Source organism: Leptosomus discolor, chromosome 11 (genome assembly GCF_034619465.1).
Source record: "Leptosomus discolor isolate bLepDis1 chromosome 11, bLepDis1.hap2, whole genome shotgun sequence".
In the NCBI taxonomy this organism is placed as follows: Eukaryota; Metazoa; Chordata; class Aves; order Leptosomiformes; family Leptosomidae; genus Leptosomus; species Leptosomus discolor.
Genome location: NC_141401.1, coordinates 7,819,893 through 7,847,646, shown reverse-complemented (window position 1 = coordinate 7,847,646; position 27,754 = coordinate 7,819,893). Strand labels below are relative to the sequence as shown.

General features: G+C 44.7%; 1 protein-coding gene across 1 annotated transcript in view; it reads right to left on the bottom strand.

Annotated features, from left to right (window-relative positions):
• AKAP13 (A-kinase anchoring protein 13) overlaps window positions 1–27,754 on the bottom strand; it is a 215,651-nt gene that overhangs the window by 94,664 nt on the left and 93,233 nt on the right. The window contains exons 4-6 of the mRNA XM_086471785.1: window positions 18,119–18,302; window positions 7,222–7,411; window positions 1,044–3,948 (exon numbers count right to left, since the gene is read on the bottom strand). Of these exons, the coding sequence (XP_086327911.1) occupies window positions 1,044–3,948; window positions 7,222–7,411; window positions 18,119–18,302 (3,279 nt within the window). The remainder of the gene's footprint in view (window positions 1–1,043; window positions 3,949–7,221; window positions 7,412–18,118; window positions 18,303–27,754) is intronic.

The following is a 27,754-nucleotide window of genomic DNA, read 5'->3' as shown; positions in this document are numbered from 1 at the left end:
ATTTAAATGTTTTGTTTGTTTGTTCATTTGGTGCTGGGAAAGCAAGAGGCACTGTATCATTTTCCCATAGCAAAGAAAAAAAATGGCAACTGAAAAAGTTCAGCTGCTTCCATTTAACAGCTGCCCGAACAGGTGGAATATAAAGATCAGACTAGCTCCCTGCTTCAGTAGCAAATTCGCCTATGATTTAATTCCAGGCTGGAGCAACAAACCCATTTCTCTTTCATTCGATGTATCCCTTTATTTCCCTTTTTCGGAGTTACCTGGTGATGTTTTCTATTAGCTCCTGTCACACAGGCACCAGACGTCTACGCTGTCCCCCAAGTCCCGCTGCTCTCCTGGGTCACCACTCATCCGCGGGGAACACCAGTCCTGCTTCCCAGCCGATGGCAGCAAGCAAAACTCATCACCCGAGTTCCAGTATTGCTTAAATGCACTGGAAAACACCACCGGCTGCTCCGCCTGACAAAAAAGCTTTGCAGCCCGGAAAAGGCGGTGGGGGTAGGGCTCACTGGGTTTTTTAAATGACCTAATACCGCCAATTAGGAAGTGGCTTTGCACAGTTCAGAAGGACACTGGCAGCTGTTTCAAGTAGACAAGCAAAGAAAATGCAAGAGAGCCCCATCGTACCCTCTGACTCCACATTAGCAGAAATAAAAGGGTGAAGCGAACGAATAGCACTAAGCAAATAAACCCTTACGCCCACATGAAAGCACGTAACTTGAAGATACAGTAATCCAAACAGCTCCCTCCCATTCATTCCTTCTCCAGGGACGATTCACGTGCTACAAATTCTTCTGCACAAATTCACAGGAGATGTCCTGTCCTTACCTCCAGTGCCAGCCACGCAACATGCATCTGAACCGAAAGTTTTAATACGTAACTTCAGATTTCTTCTCTCAGAAGAAACACCCCAAACACCTACACCTCCTCTGCAAGGCAGGCCTCCTGCTCTTATTTCCCCTCCTTTGCTGATGAGGCACTAAAGGCAGACCTGCGAAGAAAAAACCCTAAAAAGTAGGAAACCAATTGATTTTTCCTACCTGTAACAGGCTCGGCTCGTTGCACTGCCAGGCTGACATTCCTCTTCTTTGTCGAGGAACTTAAATCCATTTCTCCATTAAGGCTGGCTCCCACATCCACTGCAGCCTGGGGCTCAAGGCCTACTTTTTCTGCGGCTGGTAATTCAGGGGAACAAGGTGTCTCTGCTGCAAAAACCACCGCATCAAAACTTTTTACCATTTTAGGAACTTTATCCAGAGAGGAGCCATCATCTGCCGAAACCAAACGCTTTACTTCCACATTTTCCAGTGACTCAACAGCATGTAAACGGCACGAACATGGAGAGAAGGGTGATTCGGGTACAGTTTGGCCTTGCTTTCCATTGGGCTCAGCCAAGACCACGCCCCAAGCTGCTTTCACAGCAAGACCAGCATCACTCTCGACGGCTGGACAAACAGTGTCGGTGCTGGAGTCGCTGTCGCACGTGGGCTCTTCTGCGATGGGCTGAAGCGCTGCCCGGGGAAGCACACTGTCGGTATCCTCCTGCTCCTCTGGATACGCTGCGATGGGGGTTACTGGCACTGGCCTTAATATTTCTTTACCCTCACAGGCATCACTCGGGGCTCCCATGTCTGAAGCATCCTTTAATTCAGGGGTGCTGCTGCGTGGGGAGATTTGTTGCAGGGTCTGACTGGGATCACGTTCTTCGTTCAGCCTCACATCTGGACAAGGGTCGCTCTCTGCACCTGGTGACTCGCCTGCTGACACAGGTCCATGCATGGTGCCTTCTCCTGCACCCACCGCCCGGGTCTTGCACGCTTCTTCAGCACGGACTGTCCCTTTCAGCCCAGCATCCACATCGCTGCCGCGTGCCACAGGCCCCCCCTGACTGCAGGCAGAGGGTTTCACAACAGCAGCAAGAAGTTTCTCTGAAAAAACCTGCTGCCCGTCACTTGCACAAGCCTCCTGCTCAGGCTCAGCTTTGCCTCCTTCAGCCTGCTGCAAGAGGCTCTGCTCCAGAGAGCCCTTGTCCCCAGCTTGGTCCCCAAGCCAGCCAGCTCCAGCAGCTACCCTGCCATGCTCCCCGCCGTGCTGCCGGGCGAGCTCTGCTGAGCTTGCCGCCGCCACCACTGCTTCCTGCTTTTGTTTAGATTCTTCATTATGAATTACAGAGGGCGTGCCTATTAAATTATCCTCCGCACATTCTATGCCCTTGGCACACGGAGCTAATCCAGGGTCAGTACCTTGCCGGGCTGCCTCCTGCCCGGGAGGTGCCACTGCAGCATCTCCCTCCTGACTCACAGCCAGTCCCCCTCCTCTGGGTAGGGGAGCGGGTGAGTTCATCTTGCCGCTCAGACCCCCCTGCTCCGAAGGGCTTCCTGCTATCTCCGCTTCGCTGTGTGCAGGCTCTTTTTCTGCCAGGCACATGCTCGCACCCTCCGCGGGGAGCGATGCAGGCTCGTGCTCGCTCTCTTGAGCAGCGTCCGGTTTTAAGCTGTCGCCCATTTCATCTTTAACGACAGTTTGATCAGAGAGGCGACAGCTAGCAACTTCCTGACCTCCGTCTGCACAATCTGCGCTTCCTCCTCCATCTCCGCTGCTGCTGGTATCAGTTCCTGCTGCCTCCTCCTCATGGGCTTCACTCCCCTCCATTGCTTCAGCCGCACGTTCAGTGATCTTACCGCTTTCCTGGCAACACACAGGTTCTGCACCACTTCGATGAGGTCCATCAACACCATCATTTTCAGGTTTAGCATCAGGGCCATCAGTTTCCATATTGTCTTTCAGGGAGGGCAAGCTGGATTTCTCATCTGTGCAACCCGCTTCCACCTGCCCTTCTGGCTCCCCACTGCCATGGATTTCCAACCCAGGACCAGGTTTTGATGCGCATGCAGGAACCTTCACCCCATTCACTGCTGGCAACGCTGCCCTGGCGCTTGCAGCGACGTCCTGCCTCGCCACGACACGGGCATTGCCTTGGCTTTCCAAGAAGCCACTGTTTACCTGATCAGTGCATGAGTCTGCTCCAGTCTCTTCGTTACCACCAGTCTTGCAAAGGTCAGTGGAGATGTCGCCAGTGCCACCGTCTGCATTCATACCGTCACTCGCCGGTACCATTCCCATGTTTGCACCCTCCCCATCTTCACTCTCAGTGCCGTTAAAACCACTGAGTAAGGGCTGAGCAGCACTGGCTGACTCTTCCTCTGCTGGTGATTGCTCTTCTAGGTTTGCAGTCCTCCTTTCACCGGCCTCAGCCATCCCATCCTCTACCTGCTGCTGGCCTGCAGTCCTCTCAGCCGCTCCTGCACAGTTCCTGCATTCAGTTTGGCCCATAGCCACATCCACGGCCTCCAAGGAAGCTGGGGCTTTGCCTACAGTTTCAACCACAGTAACAGCACGGTCAGCTGCACGCTCCTCGGCAGCTCGCGCTTCCTGATGGGGACTATCTTTACTGCACAACCCCGCTTGATCCAGAACAACTCCAGCAGATGTCATTCCAGCTTCCTCATTTGTATTTCCACAGGATGGAAGATTTACGGCACCGTTTACACTTGCACACAGGCTCACTGTGCAGTCCTTCTCATCTGATACAGTCCCAGAGCCTTCAGGAGAGGTTGGCCCCTCCTCTTCCTTTTTACACAACTTCACTGTATTTTCACTTTCACAGGAGCACTCTGGGCTCGCATCCCCCAGGCTCAGCATGCCATTTGGTGCATCATTAAAAGCTCCCAAACTCCTGCTGTTGTATTTCTCCTCCTGATGGGTTTGGTCTGAGAGCCGCCCAACGTCCAGGTGAACAAGATCAGGTGGACTTTCCTGCCTTCCTCCTCTTGCCTTTTCTTCTAGGCTCTGAGAGGTAGTGGTTGGGTGACCATCTGGCTCTGCTCCTTTAGCAGAGCTGTCTCCAGAATCTCCCAGTACAGACTCTGTCTGCTGCCTTAAACTCTGTTAACAAGACAAAAAAAAAAAAAAAAGAAGAAAAAAGGATTACTTTGCTCTGTCACACATCATTTACACTGTCTCCACCATATACAAGATCTGTATCTGCATAATCCTGCTGTGACTCTTGCTTCCACTGTACCTCTAACCAGGTGTCGCCTGGGACAGAGTTACAAACATACTGCAGTGAGTACTTTACATGTTGGTTTTGTTCTGCAGCAGTACTGAAATCATCAGAATGACAGAAACATTGGTTGCAGAGAGCACCTGGAGGTCATCTAGTCCAACCTCCTGCCTGAGGCTGGACTATCACCAACGCAACAACAGGCCAACCATGACTTTATCTTGCCAAGACCCCAAAACCTCCAATGATGGAGTACCCACCACCTCTCTGGGCAATCTCTTCCCATGCCACACCACCCTCCCATTAAGAACTTTTTCTTAATGGCTGGCCTGAACACCCCAAAGCTGAAATTTGTCCCTGTACCCCCTTGTTACACCATCTGCCGCTGCTGAGAAGAACAGTAATCTTTGCGATTGCTTTTCAAGCAGCTGTAGTCCTATTTCTTGAGTGCACTTAAATTCAAGATCAGTAAACAGCAGAATTCAGTCTACCACATAACGCAAATATACACCAGCCTAGTCCCAAGGGGCTTGAGCAAACGCTGCTTAAGAGCAACTTCAGATCCCTGCCCGATGGCTCCCCCCAGTTCTCATCAGCATTGCCTGATGTTCTCTATATTGATGGGAACACTACTTCAGACATGGGAATTGGCTGATGATGTCCAAACACCTCCATTTGTCTCCTACTCTCAGGACTGAACTAATAATCTATTCCTGAGAATTGCATGCATAATTAAATATCTGAAATTTATTTCCTAAATGGAAATAAAAATTTGAAAATCATGACATATTATTAAAATTAATACATGCATTATTGTGGAACAGTAGCAACATATTCAATTCCTGTCTAATCTGCATTTTTCTTCCAAACCATCTGCTTTGTCAAGGATCCCTCAAGCTTTTATAGTTTGATACAATGGCACCTTTACTTAAAAAGAACTGTCTGTTTTGAGATCTCCTTTTTTGTCCTCTTCTCTGCAGCATATCAATGTTCATATCTTAGAAAAAGTGCCTTGTTAAATTAACGAGTGACCTCAATCCTTCAATGTACACCCCACAGAGCTCCCCTGATTTGCTTGGGGTTTTGCACCACAAGCTTTCAGAGGTCATGCTGGTTTCTCACTAAGTGCCTGTGACTCTCCACAAATATAAAACTCTATTTTGAATCTTTTTTGCTTTTATTTATAAAAATACTCCCAAAAATACATGCATCCTAGAAACCTAACTTCAACAGGTCCCTGCAAATTTTGTTTAAGACTCTAGTTCTCAGAGAAATAGAATTTCATACCAAAAACGTCAGCTTAAACACCCCTTTTCTCCCTGAATATTAAAAAACTCAGTATGTTAATTGATATATCACAGGGAACTTCTGGGTATTTCACACACAAGTAGTGGCTAAAATCATCAGTGCTGTACTGAGGATATTGTGTTTACTTGTCTTTCCGCAGTCTGAGGTTTGCAAACAACGAGCACCGCCACTGAATCACAAACCACTGAACGTACTTCTGTTGTTTGCCATGCAACTCGTATTTAAAATAATCCTGCTACCCAGCTCCCATATATGCTGTCCCCTAGGCCACAGCTCCCTGGTTTTGAGGCATCCCAATACAGGTAAGCACTGGGGGCAGGCAGCACGGCATCGCCACCCACGGCGCAGCAGCAGGGATGGGACGCAGGGCTCTGTGCAGTGGTACCCACAGGCTGCAGCTATTTTTTTGCAAGGACAAACAAACAGGATCAAATGGCGTGCTGGCCGTCTGGTGGCTGTAACCCTGCAGCAGAGCATGGAGACCGTGCTGTTGGTTCCCAGCCAGGATGGACAGACATAGACAACAGCAACGCTTGCTTGGGAACAAGCAAGTTTTCCAAAAGGAGGGGCCATGGCAGCGCCAGCATCCTCACGGTGAGGTCACTCTGCTGATAGCTTGAAATATAGAGCCGTCTCCAAAGGAAGTTAACTGGCTTTTAACTGACCCGAAATGAACCTAAATGAAATTATTACAGGGCCGCCTTCCAAATTCAAATCAGATTAGATGTGAAGCGAAGCAGTGCTGGAAAGACGAAGCCTAAACATAGCCTTTTCTGATTTCATTGTCAGGCAAAATGTACCCATCTGGCACTTGCACGAGCAAACAAGAAGTGAGCTGGATATGCCTGCTGTGCTTTAGTGACTTCATGGAAACGGGAAGCGATTTCGTGGTTAGCCCGGGTTTGTCACTCATGCCACCAATTCCTGTTGAGATCAGGAGTAATTAACATCTCAGGCATCCAGGGAAGGGTGAAAACGGCTAAAGGTAGCCCATACGGCTGAACATCCCCCCAGCCCACTGCCTGCAGACAACGATTCTCCCCTTCCTTAGTTAAAGGAACAAAAATATCCTGTTATTTAGATCCTAAACCTTTGTAACGGCGGTTATGTGAGCTGATGAATGAACACCCACAAAGGATGCCAGCTGCCTAAGACACGTGTGTGTTTCTGAGAAGCGGCACAGAAGCATCCTGCTGTTTCACCTTCCCATCCCAACCAAGACCCTGTGGCGCCAATTTTAAAGCAGCGAGAGGACGCTTTTCCAAAGCCCCACATCCCCTGTGGTCCGAACACTACGGACATGCACCCCGTGTCACCAAGGCAGGCTTGTCCTCCGAGTCCCACACTGAGGCGTTAAGGAAACGGCTGTTTTCTCCATCACCTGCCCCAGAGACCTTCCCCTCAGTCTCCTCACTGACCCTGAACTTTCTATCTGACCAGAGACCTACTCAGCGGGCTCATCCCTCACCAACCCAGCCCCACTGCGGAGACTGCCCGACAGCTGCCAGACACTCCAGAGGGACAGCGTACCTCCAGGGAGGCTTCCCCTGCCCATCTGAGCAGGTTCCAACCTAACGGAGAAGATGGGAGCTGGGAGTAGAGATGCACAGCCCTGAGCCTGCTTCCCTTCTGAGAGAGAAGATTTGCTGCCTCTTACAGCTTTATCAGATCTCCTCATGCTCAAACAAGAAGAAAATAGGCAGGTGTCTGCCTGGATAATGACATCCAGAGAAAACACGTAGGTAAATACACCCTCGAAGGGTGCCTACGTATGCAAATCCTCCCCAGGTGCCAGGCTGCATCCAGCCAGCTCCACTTCTCTTTCCTCATCTCAACATTTTCCTTACCATGTGCTGGTGGCTCTGCATGTGCATCTGAAGGTGCCGTATGTCGCTCTCCAAGCTGGCCGCCACCCCTTCCTTGGCTTCAGCTGTCAGCATGTAAACATCGAGCCCGCGGTGGTGCTTCACGCTGTAGTCCCCTGAGTGCACTGTGTGAGACAAGGTGCTCCAGGAGTCCGGTTCCCTGGCTTCCTCCCTGCAATAAAACAAGCGCGGGTCAATCTGCAGGCAAGGAGGGATGCTGCATTGCAGGACACGCACGCTGTTCTTCACTCTGGACAGTCATCTAATCAACGGTCCGAGCGAAACAGAGCACTGTCTCCAGGGCCAGACAGACAAATACACATGCACACGTCTTGGTCTTGAAAATTAATGTGATTTAGAATTAATGCCAGCCACAAGCTTTATTTCACAAGGTCCCTGTCAGGTAGAGAGACCTGCTTTTTTTCCCCAGACTATGAGAGACTAGCAGCAAAGGGCACAACAATTGCTTTTTAAAATGGAATTTACTGCAGGTAAAGATCACCAAAGCAGCTGTTGCAGAACAACAGACACCTGAAAGGTACCACTGCAGAGGGACAAGTTAGAAGGAATGAGGATTATTATGACACAATGCTACAACTTCTACACCAAAACCAGCACACCGCTTTACAAACACCCAACAGTCATCAAATCGTAGCAACTTTTTCACTCCTGAAACGAATTTAGCTTGCCCTGTGAAACTGCTGCTGTGCAAGATGTTCTCAATGTTGTAACACACCTGTCCTTCTGCATAGTGTTACGGATTCTTTTTTTACCAGTCAAAAGGAAAGAAAAAAAAAAAGATGCTTTTATAGATCAGAATGAAAAAATAACTCAGCAGTTACATGTATTCAACAAAAATTTCTATTCAGTCATCTCTTTTTGAAGGTCAAATCCTAATTTTGCACAGGCTTGTGACTCAAAGCAGTAATTCCAGTCTCACCGAACTGCACAGAGGATACATTGCCCCTTTAAGGGGGTGAGGGAACATTTATCTTATCGAGGTGTTCATCTAATGCTTCAGGTTTACAGATTTCATTTTGAATCAGAACTGTTTCAGGAAACCCAAAATCTGTTTTAATTGTCTGGGGACAGAGTGGCTTGTGCAGCAACCCCCCCAAGCACTGCACACCCCGGGACAGAAGCGGAGCTGGGCAGGCTTACGCTGACCTGCTCAGGGGTGCGAGAAGTGGAAATGTCTCTGTTTTCCTTTCACTAGGGCTGCAGCTATCAGCAGCCAGCCCCGGCTGACAGCATGTCCCCTCCCCACCGTGGAGACCAGCCCCTGTCACAATAGGCATCCCCAGATGTCCCGTTGCAGCACAGCTACAGATTGCCCCAGAAGGGACAGAGCTGTGATTGTATGCAAATAATTAGGAATTCAAGAAGGTACCTGTACAGCAAATGTATACCATCAACCAGGTAAAATCACAGACAGATTTCACCATCTTTGCCAACTGGTTTCTTACTTTAAAAGTAGCAAACCTTTCTAACGGGCAAGTGCCCGCCTAGCAAACCACAGAGCTAACTCTCTGAGAAGCCACACAATTTAGAAAGCAAAGTTGTAATGAGCAAACGATACCAGGACTGGCAACAGGAATTGGGCAGAGCAGGGTGGGGAAACGGTGGGATGGTTCATCGTAAGGCAGAGGAACCTGTGCAGACGACAGTGGTGGCAACAGCAGTCCCCGCTCTGCCCTGGCACAACCACCCGTCCCCCTTCTGTGACTCATTTCGGGTTAAATCTCCAAGGAAATTCAGACAAAGCAAACCTATGACTTCCACCATTCACCACCACGTAACTCGACTGACTTCAGCAGAAATACTCTTGATTTAAACAAAATCAGTATTTCCACAGACAAACAGAAGGAAGCGTCTAGTTTTTGGTGGCAATTCGTACAAATCCATGCAGGCAGTGAAGTCAACTGAACCATTACAAGTGACTAAAGAAATGACCTTCCTTTAACAAGGAAACACAGACCTTTCTGTCTGGAGCATTTTTCTTTTCAACTGTCATATATGAGAAACCACTGTACTCGGGGCCGCTCTCAGAGTACAATGAGGCAGTCAGCAAAAAACCCATATTCACCCACTCATGGGCACAACAGAAGCTGGATTAAAGAACCAAGTGTGGTAAGTCTGCTCCACTTTCTCATCAGCTTCAAGTACACTTAAAGAGCATCTTCAAATCAGCACTCACAAAGCAGCCTGCACGGCTCGAGCCTTAAAGGACCCTCAGTAACTTCAAAAGCCTCAAAATCTGGACCGAGATGACAGGCAAGCACAGTCCCCTGCAACATCGTGAGTGCACCCACCCCTCCTGCAATCTGCCACCTTCACATGGCCTAGACGGATCAAATAATCACTTCTGCTTACAAAGACAGCAATTTCTTTTCATATTCAAGCTGCCGATCTGTGTTACGCTCTATAAAGGGCTTTAAACCTTTTGAAAAACCAAGATCTTTCTCACATCCAGCCAACTACAAACAACCCCAAGCTCTCATTTTCAGTAGCAGTCACCTACATTGCACAAAATTAAGCAGTAAGGTAGCGGATGGCTCAATCTATTGACTCCTTCAAATCATCCCTTTCATACACTGTTGCATCCTGGCACTAGTAGTCTTCAGCAGAGAGGACAAATGGGTATTTGCAAGCGTTAACTTGTTTGCACACCACTGCTTCTGTTGTTCAGCCACAATGGAAATCTGTCTTCTTATGAGGCTTAACCATCCTGGGCCAATTCTTTCTCACCCTGCCTTTTCAACAGCTTCCCATCGAAACATGTAAAAGATACCAGTGAACTGAAAATTTCATCAGCATCATCTCCAAGCCCAACTGTCGCAGAACAAAGTATCTTGCTTGGTTAAAAAAGCAAGGACTGCTCAATAAGGTTGACAGCATTCACTAGCTCACCCTCAGCACAACCATGCTGTATCCCACTGAAAAAAGCCTGGAAGAAGTCCTCCAGCTCCAGTCCCTGCTTCTTCTGCTGCAGTCTTCTGTCCCATGGAGGTAAACACAGGAGGGAAATTGCTGGCTTCAAGAAAGGACAGACTCACCAGCTGGCCCTCCATCTGCAGAAAGGTGGCTCAAAGAAGGATGCCAATCCCAAAGAGGACGAGAGAAGCAGCAAACAAGCCTCCAAAATACTCTCAGGACATGCCCTGCTCAATCCAGGAGCTGATTAGGTTGCTTAAACTGCAGCATCACCTCCTGCCCATTTGGCAGACAAGACAAGACGATAGGTAGTGTTTTTTAAACCTCCCAGCACTGCCCAAGTAGACTCGTCCCTGGTGAAGGAGGAGCCGTACCATACCCATGTGCTGAATCTCTTCTCGTCTCGCAGGGGAGCAGATAGGATGGCCCCGGGCCAGCGAGCAGCGGAAAGAGGGAGAGGAAAGCCTGCACCGACACAGCGCGGCTCCCGGCTTCCTGCAGATATGGGCGAGATATTTTTAAGAAGAGGGAAGATAAGTGAGAAAGGGAGAACAAAAAAAAACGAGTAAAAGCTCTGCCTGCCTTCAAAAGCTGCTCGGTAACAGGGGTTTGAAATTCAGTGGTGCGGGTGCTCCTGGCAGGCGTGTTTTCTGGTACAGAGATACCAGTTTTTAAATGGAGGGGAGAGGAAAAGGAAGGGGGAAGAGATCAGCAGACGAACAAAAAAGCCTCAGTGGGTTAAGCAAAACCTTGTGTTAGGAAGATTTATCCCACAGTTTGACAAATGGGCAAGGGAGGCAGTGTGGGAACTCAAGGTGTTATTTCCTGGGGATATCCCCTCCAGATTTCTGAGCTGGACTTCGGCTGAAACAAAACAAACTCAGTAGCGTTGTCAGTTCTTATGATCTTACTGCAAGCTTGACAACAGCTGCGGGTTTATTCGGAAAGTACCAGCTCCTAGACTCACGTGATAAAGAGAAAAATAAAAAAAAGGTGGTTTTTTTTTTAATTAAACAAAGCCCCTAGCATTATAGCTGCAGTGAAAGGCTAGGGAATACTAGAATTTAGATGCTCTCGTCTGTAAGGCAAATAAAAACTAAAGTAAACCAAATTTCAATCTTACATTCTTTTTATTACTATTATTATAACATCACACTGGAAGTACTAGATCAGGCAGACTGTGATCGGGGATAAAGAAGGAACAATGTCTGCTGGGACAGGGTGCTGGACTTGGTGGTGACTGTACAAGACATCTGCAGCACAGGTAATTTAAATCAAGCCAACAATCCCTCCTGTGAAAACCCAGCACCCAGACTTAATGCAGACACCAGCATCTAAACCCGAGGCATCTTAGAAATTGGACAAAATACAACTTCAATGCTATTTGCAAAGTGTTGGGGTAATAGAGGCTTTGTATACGTAGGATCATCTTTGCACTTACAGTAGTGCACACAAACACTTTCTAGTTCATCTTCGATTTTGTAACCATCAACATGCATTGTATATGAGACTCAGAAAACATGTGCAACTAGTATGTGCTAGAATGGGTTAAAACAAATCAACCATTTGTAAATTTGAAATTTAACAAACACGGCATTCATATTTCAGGTGTTTCCAAGTGTTCCAAATGCTCCAGGAAAGTAGAAACAAAAAGGTTTCTTATATAAGAAAGTTTTATAGATCACTCGCTAATCTGAATACTTTTGATGTTGAAGGAAAGAGTTAAAGTTCATCTGACGTAGAAATGATGACTAGCCCCTTACAGTGCTTCACACAAACATGAACTGCAGTGGGTTTGGACACTGAACTGAATTCAGGATTGCATAGCCTACCCTTCAATATCAGATTAAATACATAACAACAGTATTTAATGCTAACTTTTCAGTCCACTAATCAACACGCTATACAGTAGGAAATCATACAAGAGAGAAAAGCTGGCTTGGTCCTTCAACAGCTATTTGCAGATGCACATATCCTAACAGAGGACATCCATTATTTCTTACCACAAAGGGTCTATGCTCCCAAACCCAAGCATTTCTTAGGCCCCAATGCTAATTTTAATTATAGATGTAAAAAAAAAAAAAAAAAAAAAAAATACAGCTACAAACTGCCATCAACTATACTTGCCAAAAAGTATGATGTGCATTTCATAAGAACAACTGTTTGTTACGAAACGCACTTTTCCATTTGTTTTATTTTCATAGTCCTACCTAACAAGAAAGACACCCTGCTCAGGATGTGGAGCTGTAGGTCCAACACAGAACTCCACGTCAACTTGGAGTCTCATCAGCAAACAAAAGAAATTTAAGTTGAATCTATGAAATGTACCGAAGAGCAAAACCAGACACCATCTGTTGCATTTTAAATTCAAAAGCACAGTCATAGAGACCACTTCATCAAGCAATGTTTTCTTTACAGCTAAAAACAATATCTCAGATCAGGACAAGTGATATGGAAGGAAGACTTGTCTCTGATGGAAGGAAGACTTGTCTCTGCAGAACATCTCACGCTGCAAGCGAGCATGATCACAGACTCTTGTAACACAACCCAGCCATCACTTCGGCTGCCTCTGACACAGCAGTTTACAGTGTCTTCTACAATAATCTGTTCAAACTTCAATCCCCACTATGAACGTCCCTACTTCTAGCAAATTTGCTCCAGAGACTAAATATGAGTCTCCTAACCGGGTATCCAGCTAGCCCATGCCTGAGGCCAAAACCCTAGCAGTTCTGGGAAATCACTTATCTGCATTTTCTAAATTTATCCTGAAATGGATCCGGTCTATCGTAATGACTTACCAACCACACGAGGCTGTTCAAGGCTTATGGACCCTATAATTTCTGGGATCACCTCTGGATCAGGATTGCTAGGGAAGACACAATTTTCTTCTCATATCTTCCCAAATCTTCTCAAATTTCTTCTAAATCTCTTCTTTCTCCTCCTCACAGGCCTGTTTACATGAACATCACTTCCCAGGACCTCCACTTTCCAAGCAGGATAGCAGAGACAGGAAAAAGCTGTTTCTACCATATGAACAAAACCACTTTTCTGTATTCAGCGGTGAATACATAAAAAACAAAGGAGAGGAGGGAGCCAGCAAATGGAAATACAAGTCTTCATAGGGATGTGGGAAGACACTAGGAAGTCAGTAAAAGCTGGAGCACGCAGCTAGTGAGTAGGTGGAGAGAAACACAAACTCTTCCTGCTCCATCATGTTCACACCTGGTTCCCCCCGTCCCAGTCTGCTCCTCTGCTGTGGCCAGCAGAAACCCATAGCACCTTGGCATCTTTCTAATCATGATGATTGATCAATTAAACAATGGTGTTTCAAATAATTTCTTAAAGTTCAGCAATACACAGACACAAAACCACACCCTGTCGGATCACTGCTCCACCCACGCTTTTGTAACTAAGCAGCATCCTCTTAACACATGCATCTCTCATCAGGTCCTCTTTCACTGCCCTTCTAACATTTGAATCCCCCTTTAAATGTTAATCTCGTGCCAGCACTTATAAAGTCAACAGTTCTCCTCTCTTGCCAGACTACAGCAAGCCATACCCTAAACCTACTGCCTCGTACCCTGAAGAGTGATCAAAAGGATTTGTTGCTTGTTTTGAGGTGGAAGAACAGACGACTCTTTGCCTACGCAAAGAATGAATTTAACAGAACAACCTAACATCAAAATTAAACGAAAAATGTCCATCTTTAACTATCATCCCAATCTGGCAGGGCACTGTAAGATATGCTTAATTTTAAGACTACGCTTATGCTCTCCACTGAACATGAACTGGATGTTTCTGAAATTAAACACATGCTTAAAGCACTTGCTAAATCGGGATGGAAAGAAATGAGGTACTAGGCAAATCCTCTTGCAGCTCTGGCTCAGAAAAGCAGAAAAGTGTATTCAATTATAAAAGTAAAGTTACTGAAAAAGCTTCTTCATTTGAGAGGCACCACAGAGATTACAGCACAGACTTCACCAATTACTTACATAAAATCAGAACAATAGCAAGTGATAATCATGGATTGCAAAACATCCATAAAACCCTTCTGCTACCAGTGAGTTATTCCTCATGTGTGTTAATTAAATCAGTTTAATTTTGGAAATACAAACTTGTACTGACTTACAGTTTCACACACTGAGCCACCGGGTTGTTACCAGGAGATTTGAAGGAAGAGCAATCCCAGAGCCGTGCAGAAGTGCTTTATTAGCAGCAAGCAAGCAGAGAAACCAGCAAAAAATTACAGTAAAAAACTCAGAGACCATTACAACTCTGAAACATCTCCTTTGCAGGGATTAGAAAAAATGCAAGAGTTTTTTAATGGGCTTTACTTTTCTCTTACCCCCTTTTTCAGGGGACATAAATTGCTCTCAGCTGTGACCGAACTACAAGCATTTGGCTTCACAGAGAAAAAACACGATACTTTGAGGTTACCAGACAGAACTCTGTTCTGCAGAAACGAAATCAGAAATAAAATCAGTGTTTGTACATTCTACAAAGCGGCATGTCCAACATCTCCAAAATTCTGCACGCTCGCTATTTCTTGGAGCCATTTTCCTTGTCTGACTTACAGAGCATGGAAGAACATGGAGCTGGCAGGCAGATTATGTTACTACACCGAACTGCGTTTGAAAACATCAACTACAGCAAACTGCAGCTGTCCTATTGCAGAGGCCAAGTTACTCACACAGTGTGTACTAACCCCCCTAATAAACCGTGCTGCCTCTTGAGAGCCAGCCCTTCTCTAGCAAGCAGAGGAGCCGAGCTCTGCCAACACCCCGCAGCCAGCATCGCCCAATTTAAACACAGGGAAGTAACAGGCTCCAACGAAGGACCCTTCGCTTTGGAATTCGCTCCTACCTGACTCAGAAATTGTTGAAATTCGGAGAGGGCTATGCAACCTGTCTGGTTTCCAAAGATTTTTCAAGCAAGTAAAGATAGTTCATTTAATTGTATTTAACATTTGTATTTAAATTTTTATTTACAAACAACCCAACAAACTGTTAACCGAGCTGCTAGCAAAAAATGTTTCTAGAGAAAATCCTTGCATACACATTGGCGTTTGTTTTTTTTTTGTTTTTCACTAAAAAACCTCTGCCCTTCTGCACTGTCCTATTCCATCTGCACCACAGGACAACGTTTACTGCGCAGCTTTAATCTCAAAGATAAAACAAGCACCCTCAGGAATGATACACACCGATGAATAAACACTGCTATCGGCATCTTTGGTGACCTATGTGGGCCCTATCACAGCTCCTCAGCTTGGTCTCGAAATCAGCAGTGCATGCACCTTTCCTGCCGGAGGATGCAAAAGCCAGCACACAAGCTCAAGACTACCGAAAGGAATACTTCCAGGGTTACAAAATTTAAATTGGAAGCCTCTTTTTTTTTTTTCCCCCCCAAGAAGAACAGCAACAGCTGAAAAGGGAAAGCTCATTTGATAAACAGAAATTCAAAATGCCACAAGTGTCATAAGGTTTTGAGAAAAATATTTACACTGCAGCTGAATCAAGCTGCTTTGCAACAGAACCTCAGCAAAACCGCAACAACGGAGAAGGTTTTGCGTCCGCTTTTCAACGATTGTATCCTAATTACAGCAAAATTTCACCCCTTCCCAATACTGGCTGGGAGAATCACTGTAAAATGCGGGGTCCTGCAAATTAGCAAATAAGTGAACAATAAAATCCCCCCCAAGGATAATGCATCACAAAACACACTGCATTCATTTATTTGGCAAAGTGCAGTTTAATTACTTGTAAAAATAATGACTCCTTTGTACAGGCTCTCGCTAACATGCGTTGCTGCTCTGTATTTTGCTGAGTGGTACAAGCTGCATGCCAAATTTGCGTGCATGGATTATACAGCGTGCACATAAGCAGAGTGCAGAAAAGAGGTTGTACAGTATCCATTGTCTTTTGACAGCACATAAATGACACATACTCTCTTCATGGAATTTGTCTGCATTTCTGTATTTTGAAACTCAGTATTTCTCCTCTCAATAGGGATTTTCAAGCCTCCATCCCATCTCGTTGCAGAAAATGCTAAACACAATAAAAATCTCTACTGGGGAATCAGGATGTGCCTGTTTTGCTGCCGCCCCCCTCCCGCGGTGAAGGGCTGTGGCCGTCCCCGTGCCACACGGTGCTCCCACTGCTCCAGCCAGCCCCGAGCTCCTAGCACGGTGCTCCACCACCGTCCCACCCATTGAGAAAGGGGTCCACAACTTCCAGCGTCCTCCAATTTCTGTTTGCAGGGCTCCAGGGAGATAGCAGGGGTTTCAGAGCCACGGGGTCCGCAGCAGGGCTGTCAGATGCTTATACATCGTATTTCCACCCAGCAGTTCAAAGGGAAATCTAACCATAACGAACCCTTTAAGGACGTACTAAGAACAGCAGCTGGGATCTTGATGGTAACATTACCAAAGTTGTGATCATCTTATTTTCAAAGATGAACTGTAAAGGTCATCAGAGAAATCCCTTGGATTACACCAGCAGCATCCGCTAAAGGGAACGGCACAGGGCAATGCCACGGAATCCAAGCACCCTTCCTTCTTCTTTCCACTGAGCGAGAACTGCCACTCCAGTATTGGAACCAGTCGTGAAATACTCCGCCAAACACACTAACAACTGTTGCGATAGCTTTGTTTACTTCCCATTTCTTTTTAAATTACCAGCTCTACCCATATTCAGATTGCAGTATTTGCTGTAATCTCTATAACCAAGTTTTGGCCAACTTAAGCTCCTTGACAGTATGCAAAGCCTGTTAGTCTCACCTTGGAGAACTTTGCTACAGTTTCAGGATGAATTTGCCCATTCCAGTTTTACAGAAGAAGAAGAAGAAAAGGTTAAAGTATAGCACCTGTCCCGCCCTGCACCTTCTCCTTCATCCTCACTTTGCATGTGGTTGGTTGAATTGTTAAAGATGAAACTTAAATGCAATTACTTCAGCAACAGAGATCATATTTTTTGCCCTCTAACATCCCTCTCAACAACTATAGAAAGCAGAATAATTTACAATTTGTAAGGGAGAAATCTTGCGTGATAATGTGGATGACACAGCAGACTCCTAAACATGACACTGGGTCACTCAACATAAATCCTGAGTATCTGAAAACTCAATTCAGGAAAAAAAAAGTTAATAACAAAGCTTAAGAGAATCAGGCATCAGAATAACACACATGCAGACTAAATCTTTTCTCCTTTACAAATAACCCCCTCAGGACTTATTTAAGCGCCTTGCCTTTATTAGCCTCAGCTTTTAAAGCTAGATCTCCAAATATTTGCTATTCAAAAATAACTTGTCATCTTCTGAAGGATTCCTCATGAAACACTGCAGTAAATGCTCATGCCACTAGATACTTGCTACGAGTCTGTAAGATCTGGCTTCTCATGACCACTCAAAAGAGAACAGTTTCCATTGTTAAATACTTGCATTAATTCTTACCTAAAGTTTTTACCTATATTGGTAAGATACCTATTCTCTACAAGACGCTGCCTTATTTCAATATAGTTATCATTTTGTTTGACCAAATAACTCCAAATCTGCAAAATAAGAACATAACAGTCAACACCACCACGAAGCCCGATAGCTCCGCTCTTTCAGGCAGCTGTGCCTGTTCGAAGGCGAGCTTTTTCACTCGTGTTTGGATAATGTTTGTCTTAATTAGTCCATATTACAGTGACTCGCTTTGGGCTTTAAAAGACGACTGGAAGCAGAACACTGTGCAACAGATAAGGAGAACATAACAATATTATTGCATTTACCCTAAACCTTACAGACCTGCCCCCGCTGTTGCTAGCAAGAAAGGTAAAAGCAAAATTATACAAAAACTGCCTTTAAGGGCAGAGTATAGCTCTTGGACACTATTCCGTGATAACGTACAGCAAAGGCAAGCAGGATATGGAACGGAAAACTAGCAGAGGAACTGTCAAATCATCCTTACTCTGTCAAAAGCTGGTGCAGCTTCTGGTAGCCCCTCTCCAAGGCCAAGCTCACGGGTGTTGCCCCTTCGTTGTTGTGGATGCTGAGAGCTCCTCTTCCACCCGGCTGCTGGAGCAGAAACCACGTCAGCCGCAGCAGACCCAGCCTCACCGCAAAATGCATCAGTGTTTCCCGAGGGATGTTCTCTGGGAAGAAAGAAGTAAAAAAAAAAAATGGGATTTATAGGCTGCAGGTTAGGTGAATGCCACATCCCCACCTCCCTGCCACACCACACACAACGGCTGGCATGGAGCTGACAGACCAGAAGCCAAGGAACCTGCAGCACCTGGAAAAACATGCTGCCTGCCAATATGCAGGAGACCAGTACTTTAAAGTCAGGGACACACCACAGTGAGACTGGAAGTGCTCAGGACGTCTCAGGGTGAGACTGACCACAGAAGTCAATGTGGAAAAAATATCATTTCACAAACAGCCATGGCAGCCACCGCATTGTGGTGCTTCCAAACAGAACCTGGCATGGTCAGGCAGGTTTTTCCTGAAGGTCCAAGCCTTCTCCTCACACACCAAGGATCAGGTTTTAGGAATGGAGAAATTCTGTTATTGAATGGGACACTGATTTTTCCCAAGATATGAAAAAAATCAATTACATTTCAAGCACCAATTTAAAGCAGTTACAAAAGAGAACAGTTTAACCTCTTGTGTAGACAAAAAAAAAAAGTGAGGATTTTGCTTTCCTGGTTTGATTATGCCTCAGACCAGCTTTTCTCAGCTTTGTACAGTAGCTCTATCAATCTGACTAGCAGCATGTATAAACTAGCAATCTCCGCTGCTGCTTTTTATGTTTAATAACTGTGACCCTCTAATTTGGTAAAAGTCACTCTTGAGCCTAAACTTTCATCTCAGAAAAATATCCCCCTACTCTAAAAGCTGCAGCCCTAAAACGGATGCCCCAAAAAGCTTCAACCAGAAATGAGCTCCAGATGCGCTGCTGAAATACAGTATTTGCAGATCAAAGCCTGTTACTTCTGTATGAAGGGCAAAAGCATTTGGGTTAAAAAAACTGCGAGAAATAAAAATTTGTTCTTTTAATTAACAAAGGATTTCAGTATTGACTGGCAGCAACAACAACAACAAATAAGCACCAACTGGTCTCAATAAAACATGCCAACGAGCATGCTTGCTATAATAGCTTTAATATCATAGCAATGATTTATTGGGTTATTAATTTGGTTGCCAGCCAAACCTATACAGCAGGTTTAAAAATGCAAGCACATGATGGCTCTAGGATTTAATTAAGTATTTTTTCTCAAGAAGTATGCCCCAAGAGAAACCCCTTCTTCAAAGTGCTGTTGTCTTTCTTGCTTACTTGCTTTCTTAAGAGACATCATTAAGACCTCCAGTGAAAAACAAAGCAAAAATGGGCAGTTCTCCCCTGCCTGACACACAATTTTTCCCAACTTTTTGGATCAATTCCTAAAGACCTAATCTGTATTCAAGAACCAAAAGCTTTCTGGCACAGTCTCTCTTCTGAATGACTCCAAATTAGGTCTCTGGGCTACACACCAATCCTTCCCCCTAACCTCCTCTTGATTACCGTAAAGCAAAACCATGCTGTCCTGAATACATGAGTGTGTCTGAATGGAGGTTCCAGCTGATCAGAGAAAAACGGAATAGCTGAGCTCACTCAGAGACAAATTCTCAGCCTGTAGTAATGACAAGGATTTCGGTATTAAGTGCTCTGGTGTGTAATGCTTTAGAAATAAACACCACAACAAGGTAGTTAATCCATGGTTGTCACAGTCTTGGACTCGAAGAAAAACGAAAAATAACTCACTGTATAGACAGACATAAAGGAAAGGCTACTGATGAGGCTGCAAAAAGGAGGAAGTATTGATACATGTGGGACTTAGCCAAAGTGAAAGCAGACGCCCAAGATTTCACTCAATGAACTTGCACAATACTCCTACATTACCTGTACTAACACACTGGCAGAGTCAGCTAGCATAACTAAAGCGGTACAACTCTTCCTACTGAGATGTGGGAAGCACAAAAGCACTTGTTAGAGCAAACGACTGCTGTTCCAATAAAGAATGTGTTGCACCACTCTGACCACATCTGCTCTAGCACGGGATCTCCTGCTCTAGCTGCTTCGTTGAAAGGAAACATCATCTTCCTAACCAAAACGGACACCCTTCCACCAAAACTGAGCAGCATAGACCTGAAAAGTGTAAGCACAGGTCCCTGGACCAAAACGCTTCCTCCTCCTTCAGCTGAGAGCCTCACAGCTAGATAGAAGCATCTCCTGTTCACCAACTCATGGTTCACCAATAAACCCACATACCAACTGCAAGTTCTGCAAGATGCAGGCAAAATACTCATCCTGTCCCTGATCCAAGTGGGTGCCCCTCTCTATCTCATATTTCCATAGATGACATGCCCCGTCCCAGTTGTCCCAAATGCCCGTCTGACGTAACCTGCTCGTATGACCGCAACTTTTGAAAATCCCACATTTTTCCTATTCTTTTAAAGCTATCGTCTTTATCATCAACCTAGTGGACACAGTAGCTCCAGCATTTGGATGGAGGTGTCTACAAATGCAACTGAACTGAATGTGGCCCTGCCCCAATGCCTTTGAGCAACGACGACGTGCACGAAGACCTGTACAAGAAGACATGGCGTGCTGCCATCCGGAGCATATTAAACATACAAACTCGCTACCCTGGCCTATGTGGAAAGATCTGCTTAAAGCATAACCTGGCATGAGGCCATCCTAACAGATGGGCACAGATGATGGCTGCAAAGAGACAAAGTACTGTACATACAACAACTGCAGGGGCCCCAGGCAATGGCTTTAGAAAGTTTCGGAGTGTGCAAAACTTGCACGGCTACAGTTAAAAGGCGTGTGCCATCTGTGGCTGGATTAACTACTAATTCATAATGAAAAATACATCTGTTGGTGTGTGGTGTTACTCAGAATAAGATCAGAGCTGGTCTGCATCAAGTATGGGAGTGCTGCTGGATGGAGAGGGGAGGAAGATGGACAGATCGCTCCAGCCTTCCTACCTCTGAAGGGATGAAGCACACAATGTTGAAAATTGAGTCAACAGTTTCAAGGTACAGTCATGGTGCGAAATGCCTGTCCCAGGCATGGAACAATAACAAAAGCTTTAACATGCAATAGTCAGAGCTCCTTCTCCTACCCTGCATCAAGCATGAGCTTCTCGTCTTAAAATGTCTGTCTTTTGAATGTCAACAAAAAGCTTCTTGTAATTAGGAAATTGTGGAAATACAAGACACACGATACTGGAAAGGCCAAGGTTGTTTTGTTCCCTTCTTGTTTCCTAGTAATAGGCAAGAGTTGAAACATATGATTATTGTCCCATAATGGTAGGGCACTCCAATCCAGCTGGCAAAACATAAGACTTTAAGATACATTATTTTTATGTATTTTTTTTCAGCTGTGACACACGAACAGACCAGTTTATCTGGGTAACTAAGGATAAAATTTCCATAGGAGACTGTCAAATATGCTTTGCTAACAGTAAAGGATTAAGGTTTAAGGTGCTATTAGCACAAAACAAATAAGCATTGAAGAAAAAAAAAATTTGGGTAGGACACATCCGAGAACACACAAACTGTTCTTTAAGCAAAAACTTTCACTTCAGTCCTGATTAAATAACAGAAAAAAATACTTTCCCTTTTTAAAAATTGCTTTTTATAGAGAGTAACCGCACCTAACTGCTCAGTTTACCCTCCATGCCCTGAGACATCTCACCAAGGAAGAGACAACCATGGACTGGAACAGCTTGAAGCATCTCTCACTACTCTTCCTGTGATGGTGACCTTTGCTTGGTTCTCACCCAAATTCACATATACTTAACAATTTTGAACTCTACCATCCAATCTGGCCTCATCTTGTTCTCCTTGCTTCTGCTGGAAATGTTCTCATTACTCAGATCAATCCTTGAGAATCACAGGAGCGAACACCAGCAACAAGCTATCACTTAACGCTGAGGTCCTAACGGAGGGCTCCAGCAGACAGCAGTACTGAAGAAAGGTCAAGGCAAGACACTGTTCGGAGTTACGAGTTCATTTAATAAAAAGATGTGGGGGTAAATCTTTTTTAATCTTATAAACAACAAACTTTTCAAAGCACAGCAAAGGATCTTCATGTCCCCATTCCCACTAATATCAAAGGGAAGAGAAACTTTCTCATGCCAATGATTTCTCAGCCACAGACTGAGCAGAACTTCGGAGTACGGAGCAGCACATTTCAGATGCTGCCTGAACAAGAATTATTTTCTGCTTCCCATTTTCCACTGCAGAGGGCATTAAATTTCAGTATGGAAAAGATTTTTTTACATCTTATCAAGGACTACAGCCGAACAGACCACTCTGCGCTGTTGACACAGAAAAGATCATGACATTTATACCAACAGTCCTTCATCAGAGGGCAGAGAGGAAGGTGAGCAGCAGATAGGAAAGGATATGAAACCCAATGAAAAGAGTACCTGTAACTATTACAATGAAAGGATTCAATGAGAAACTATAAAAAGAGTGCAGCAGATGAACAGATTAAAGCTTTATGTCTGAAAAACATGATCAGCTGCATATCTTTAACATCCTCCCATGGAAGAAAAAGTTAGCTCCTAATAATCAAATTTCCTTCTAACTATTTCAGAAAGCTTTTTAGAGGTTTTTCAGGCTTTTTGTTTTTTTTTCTTTAAAATAAGGTGCTTTTTTTGACTACTTTCTCTCTTCAGACATTCTCCCTTTCTGTAAAAACACCCAAATTAATGATCTCTAATCACGGTGATACTCATGTTGTGCTACACACTCAAATCCTACTGCTTTTGTACGTGAAGTTATTAAACTTGTTACCCAAATCCATTCAGAGTATTTCAAACCAGGGCAAAGCATTTCCCTCTCTACCCACCTCCTACCTGGCGAGCTCAGGGAGTTTCATTTCTCAAGTGGTACTTACTGCACGCAGATGTTTATTCCACAGCATTTCTGGGAAGCTGTACATATTCAAGACATCAGTAACTGCGTTCCTAAAGTTAAGGAGCTGTTAAGTGTTTTATCTAATGAGATGGTCTCCTGGTTATCTGCCCATAATCATGGCTGACTATCTCGCAGCTCATCAAAGGGACTGCTTCTCCTTAAGCCCCCGGAGGAAAGGCTCCATATGGAGGAAAGGCTCCATATCGTGGTTGGTCACCACAGCCCTCTGCCAATGTTAACCAGCTCCTGAAAACACCACCTTGGAAAGCTCACACCACTGAAACTAACCACAGGTCTGGGTTTCACCGCTTACTTTTAATGAGCAAAATGAAAAGACTCTGTTTCCTCCAAGGTTTTGTAAGGATATCATTTAAAAGGAATTTTGAAATTGATCTGTTTACTACTGATAGATAACTCGAGGATTAAGCTCCCTAAGCTTTTCATACCTGAGCCTTGGATCCTCCCTCATTTTTTTTCTGCTTTTTTTCTGCAATGCAAACAATCCATAACCATTACTCATACCTCCAAACATTCTGTTCTGTTTTTCTAGTTAGCTTATTTTCTTTTCAGTCATTTAAAATAGAAAATCACAGTCCTGTATTTACATTGCGCATGTCCTCAGAATACATACTAAATTTTGCTTTCTAGATATAAAGGGTAACAATCTGTTCCATTTAAACAGCCGCCTCTAAATGACACCGAGAACAGCAAATAACCCTACTTTTGACAGAAGTAACAACTACGTTCTTTAAAAAGTTACAGTGCACTTGTAATAATTAAGATGGACGTGATTATACGGCACCTGAAAGTTAACGCTGTGTTTGGAATACCACAGTAACAAGAGTAACCCTTAATCATGGCTATTCCAAAATTGTGAATGCCACTTGAGTTTATACAGATGGACAGATAATTAAGAGCAAGGCCCAGGAAGCACCTAGTGCAGAGGGACAGTGCGTGGCTGGGAGAAGAGCACAGTCCTCGGGCCACAACTGCCCCAGGACTGAAGCAACGAGGACTGCGGCCGCGCAGGGAGGAGGTCAGGTCACAGGGGGTTCAGACACCCTCTTCACCTGCACTGTAAACCCCTTCCCTACACACGCCTGCACCCTGCCCTGCCCCTGCCAGGCACGGACACACTGCTGCACCAGCTGAGCGGGACCATGGCACGATGCATGGCACTGCTTCCTCCATCTCCTTTGGCCTCAGCAGGTGCCAGGCTTTCTTCTGCTACCCAGTTCATATAACCAAATGGCTGAGCATCTTCTGCCTGCCTCAGCAAGACAGGATGGAGCCCAGGGACCTCCGACATCAGGAACCTTGGTGCCATGCTAGCACACTGGGGATGGGAGCACCAAAGTGGGATCTGGAAGATATTTTACTCTCCTGAAGTCGCATTGCCTGGGACCTCTGTAAAATATTTTGTATCTGTGGGTAAACAGATACTTAATGCAAGCCTTTCTGGAGTCCTTTTCTCTAAGGTAAGGATTAAAAGCTAAGACTTGGTCTCTGAGGGCTTCTACAAATAGCAAATAGGAGGCTGCACTTCAAGTGTCCTACACAGCAGGTGGGTTCAAGAAGAATGAGAAAAATAAGAGACAGAGAGCAGGAAGGCAACTTACAAGTCAGATGCATATCATCCTACAAACAAACCAGACAGCAAAAACATGGCCACCATTACTGGAAAAACTAAACACCACTGGTCCCTTATTCTCTGCTTCCCTTTCAGCTCCACGGGTGTTGGCTGACTGTGCCATTTCTTCACAGGAATGAACATTGACCAAAAGACCCTGAAACCAAAGTGCACATTTTTAGAGCATCTGTCATGAGGAAATGCTTGACAGAATGGCTTTTATATATGCATTATATATATATATATATAAAGAGGGAAAATATTCCATAAAGACATTGACCTAGACACCTTATTAAAGTCCAATCAAGACCAAATCAGGTGGTCAAAGAATCAGAAACAAGAAATTTGGGCAAGAGTGTCACCTTGCCAGAGAAAAGCAAGCGTGAAAAGCTGTAAGACAAGACCACTGACGAATGGTTTAAGAGAGAGGATTCTGTTTTCTGAACTCGCTTTTCCCATCAGGGATTCATAACGCCCAGCCACTGCTCTCCATCACCCAAGCATTACTGTCAGTGTAAGACCAGGCTGGGTACCATGCTCCACACTGCTGGCTGCTGAACAAAAAGCTCACCATCAAAGCCCCAAACCTGCAAAAACATAGTTTGGTGTTAAATTCAAAGGGTTCATTCAATGCTTGCTGAGGTCCAAATGAATCCACTTTTTTTCAGTGGATTTTGGGTGAAGAATTAAGAACTTGTGATCACAAACAACTCCAGTCTTTCACATTGTACCAGAGTAATATAAATTAATAAATATTTGGTTTTGAGCAAGTTAACCGAATCCTTAAACTAATATTACTGTGGGAATTAACCAATGCTGCTCAATGCATTTAATGTTTGGACAGTTTCTTTTTAAGCAATAAAACCTTTCACTATTCCAGACCAATGAAAAAAAAAACCCAAACAGAATGAGAATACTGCAAATGAACATAGTGGGGTTTTGAAAATGCACTGATGACAATACCAGAAGAAATGTTCATTTTATTTTCGATCTGTTTTAATGAAAACGGTGTCTAAAGAGCTAACAAAGGAATAAATGTAAAGACTACCTACTGTGAGAGACCTAGATTACCAGGATTACTGAAGCTGAACAAACTTGTTTGTCAAATGGTAACAGCTAACTTAAGCAGGTTGCACACAAATAAATATTTAATAAAAAAAAAAAAAAAAAAGGCAGTGGAATGTTTGCAAATGTCCTCCAGCAGTTTTAAATAATCTTGGAGGTATTTCTAACCTGCATCTGAAAGGATGTGCTCTTAACAATTTGGCTATATGACTGTACCATACCTTTAATCTTGAGCAATGGCAAATTCTTAAAGAATGAAGACCTTGGTTTTGTAACCAAAATGTAAGCAGGTGATTCTCACACAGCTTTGTCCGTAGTATCCTGCACTTTTCCATACTAAAAACTCAAACCTACTAATGTGTTAGAAAAGAGGGGGGGGGAATGCTGCAGTAACATAAGGAATAATAATGGATAAATGCAACCCCCTAAAGACCATTTTAATGATGCAACCACCAGTCTGCTGGTACCTAGGAGCACATGGGGTGTTACGTGCCGCCTCCTCCTTGGTGTGTGGACTTTAACCGCGTGCTTTGCACTGCACAAACCTACTGACACGAAAGATTAGTTAAACAGCCTCAGCAGATGGAGCTGAGTGTTACTTTTAGCAGCTTCTCTTCGCTCTCTAGATGGTGACGGCAGTGAATTCCCTGCCCTCTGCTCAAAGACTGGTCAGGGTTGGGTGCAAGCAAAAGCAAGGAGAAGTCTCCACATGGAGCCATCCCCTCTCAAAAATCAGCACAGAGTTGTGCTTGATGGTGGAGCTTCCACCCAGCTTCTCCCTGCAGAAAGGCCATTACTTCTTGTTTTTGTAAAAGCTAAACTCCTACTTCAGTCCTTAGAAAAATCAATTTTTAACTATGCTTGACAGCAATGGCCATCTCTGAACAGCAGTTCCCCATCAAGCTGTGGCACTCAGGGAGCTGGCGGAGGCTCCCAGCTCGCTCCTGTGTTCAGAGGTTTTGCTAAACAGCAGCGTTTTGTTTCCAACCCACAAGAGCCCATAGAGACATGCCAGCTTAGAGGCAGCACTAAAAATCTTTCAAGAAGGGATCTGACATTTTCTTTTGTTCTCATTTCTATAGTATTTTCTCCTTCAAGAAGGTTATTTGAAGTATCTGGTGCTGACATTTAGCAAAATGTGAAATATGAATTGGAATAGCTGTTCATAGGTAGTGACGCAGCGCAGGACGGGGTGTCCCACTGGAGGGGCACTGGCCAGAACACACGTAATTGTTCCAATGCTCCCACAGCTTCCATGCTTGCTGTGCTTTTTTCTCTCCCCCACACAAATTAACCCACAAGCACCAGTACAGGGGTGCTACATTCTACCACAGAGGTTTCTCTAATCTAGTGCTCCATCATAAATCATAGAAAAATTTGGGTTGGAAGGGACCTTTAAAGGTCGTCTAGTCCAACCTCCAAATCATGGATATCTCTTGCACCTCACTCTAACAAAACAAGAGTTTTGTGACCAAAAGGATGCTTTTTGCAAATCCTTGTTGTCACAATCACAAAATTTCCCCCAATTTCCCTATGTATAATTAGCTCACCGCAAAAAATTACAGGATCAACTTGCCTCTATCGAAAAAGCTGATCAGAAGATAAAGACAGACTAAGACATCAATAAACTGCCCTTTTTCAGTTATTTATGAAACAACTTGCTGCAAGGGAACATATTTTACAGCACCAATACTTTTGGATGAAAGATGCATTTAGGGCCATTATATTTATTCACTTACACTTTTGCCTCATCACAAGATGCCAGCACACTCAGAATTACAGAGCTCAGCACAACAGAGCTCCCCCTTCTCACCGTGGATGCAATGGATGCTCTACAGGTCCATTAACATTCAGAGCCCCACATGATCATGACTTCCAGGCACACCAGTGCATGCTGAGCAAATCAATGTAAATCTAATGGCCTGATTTCCCTAAGTG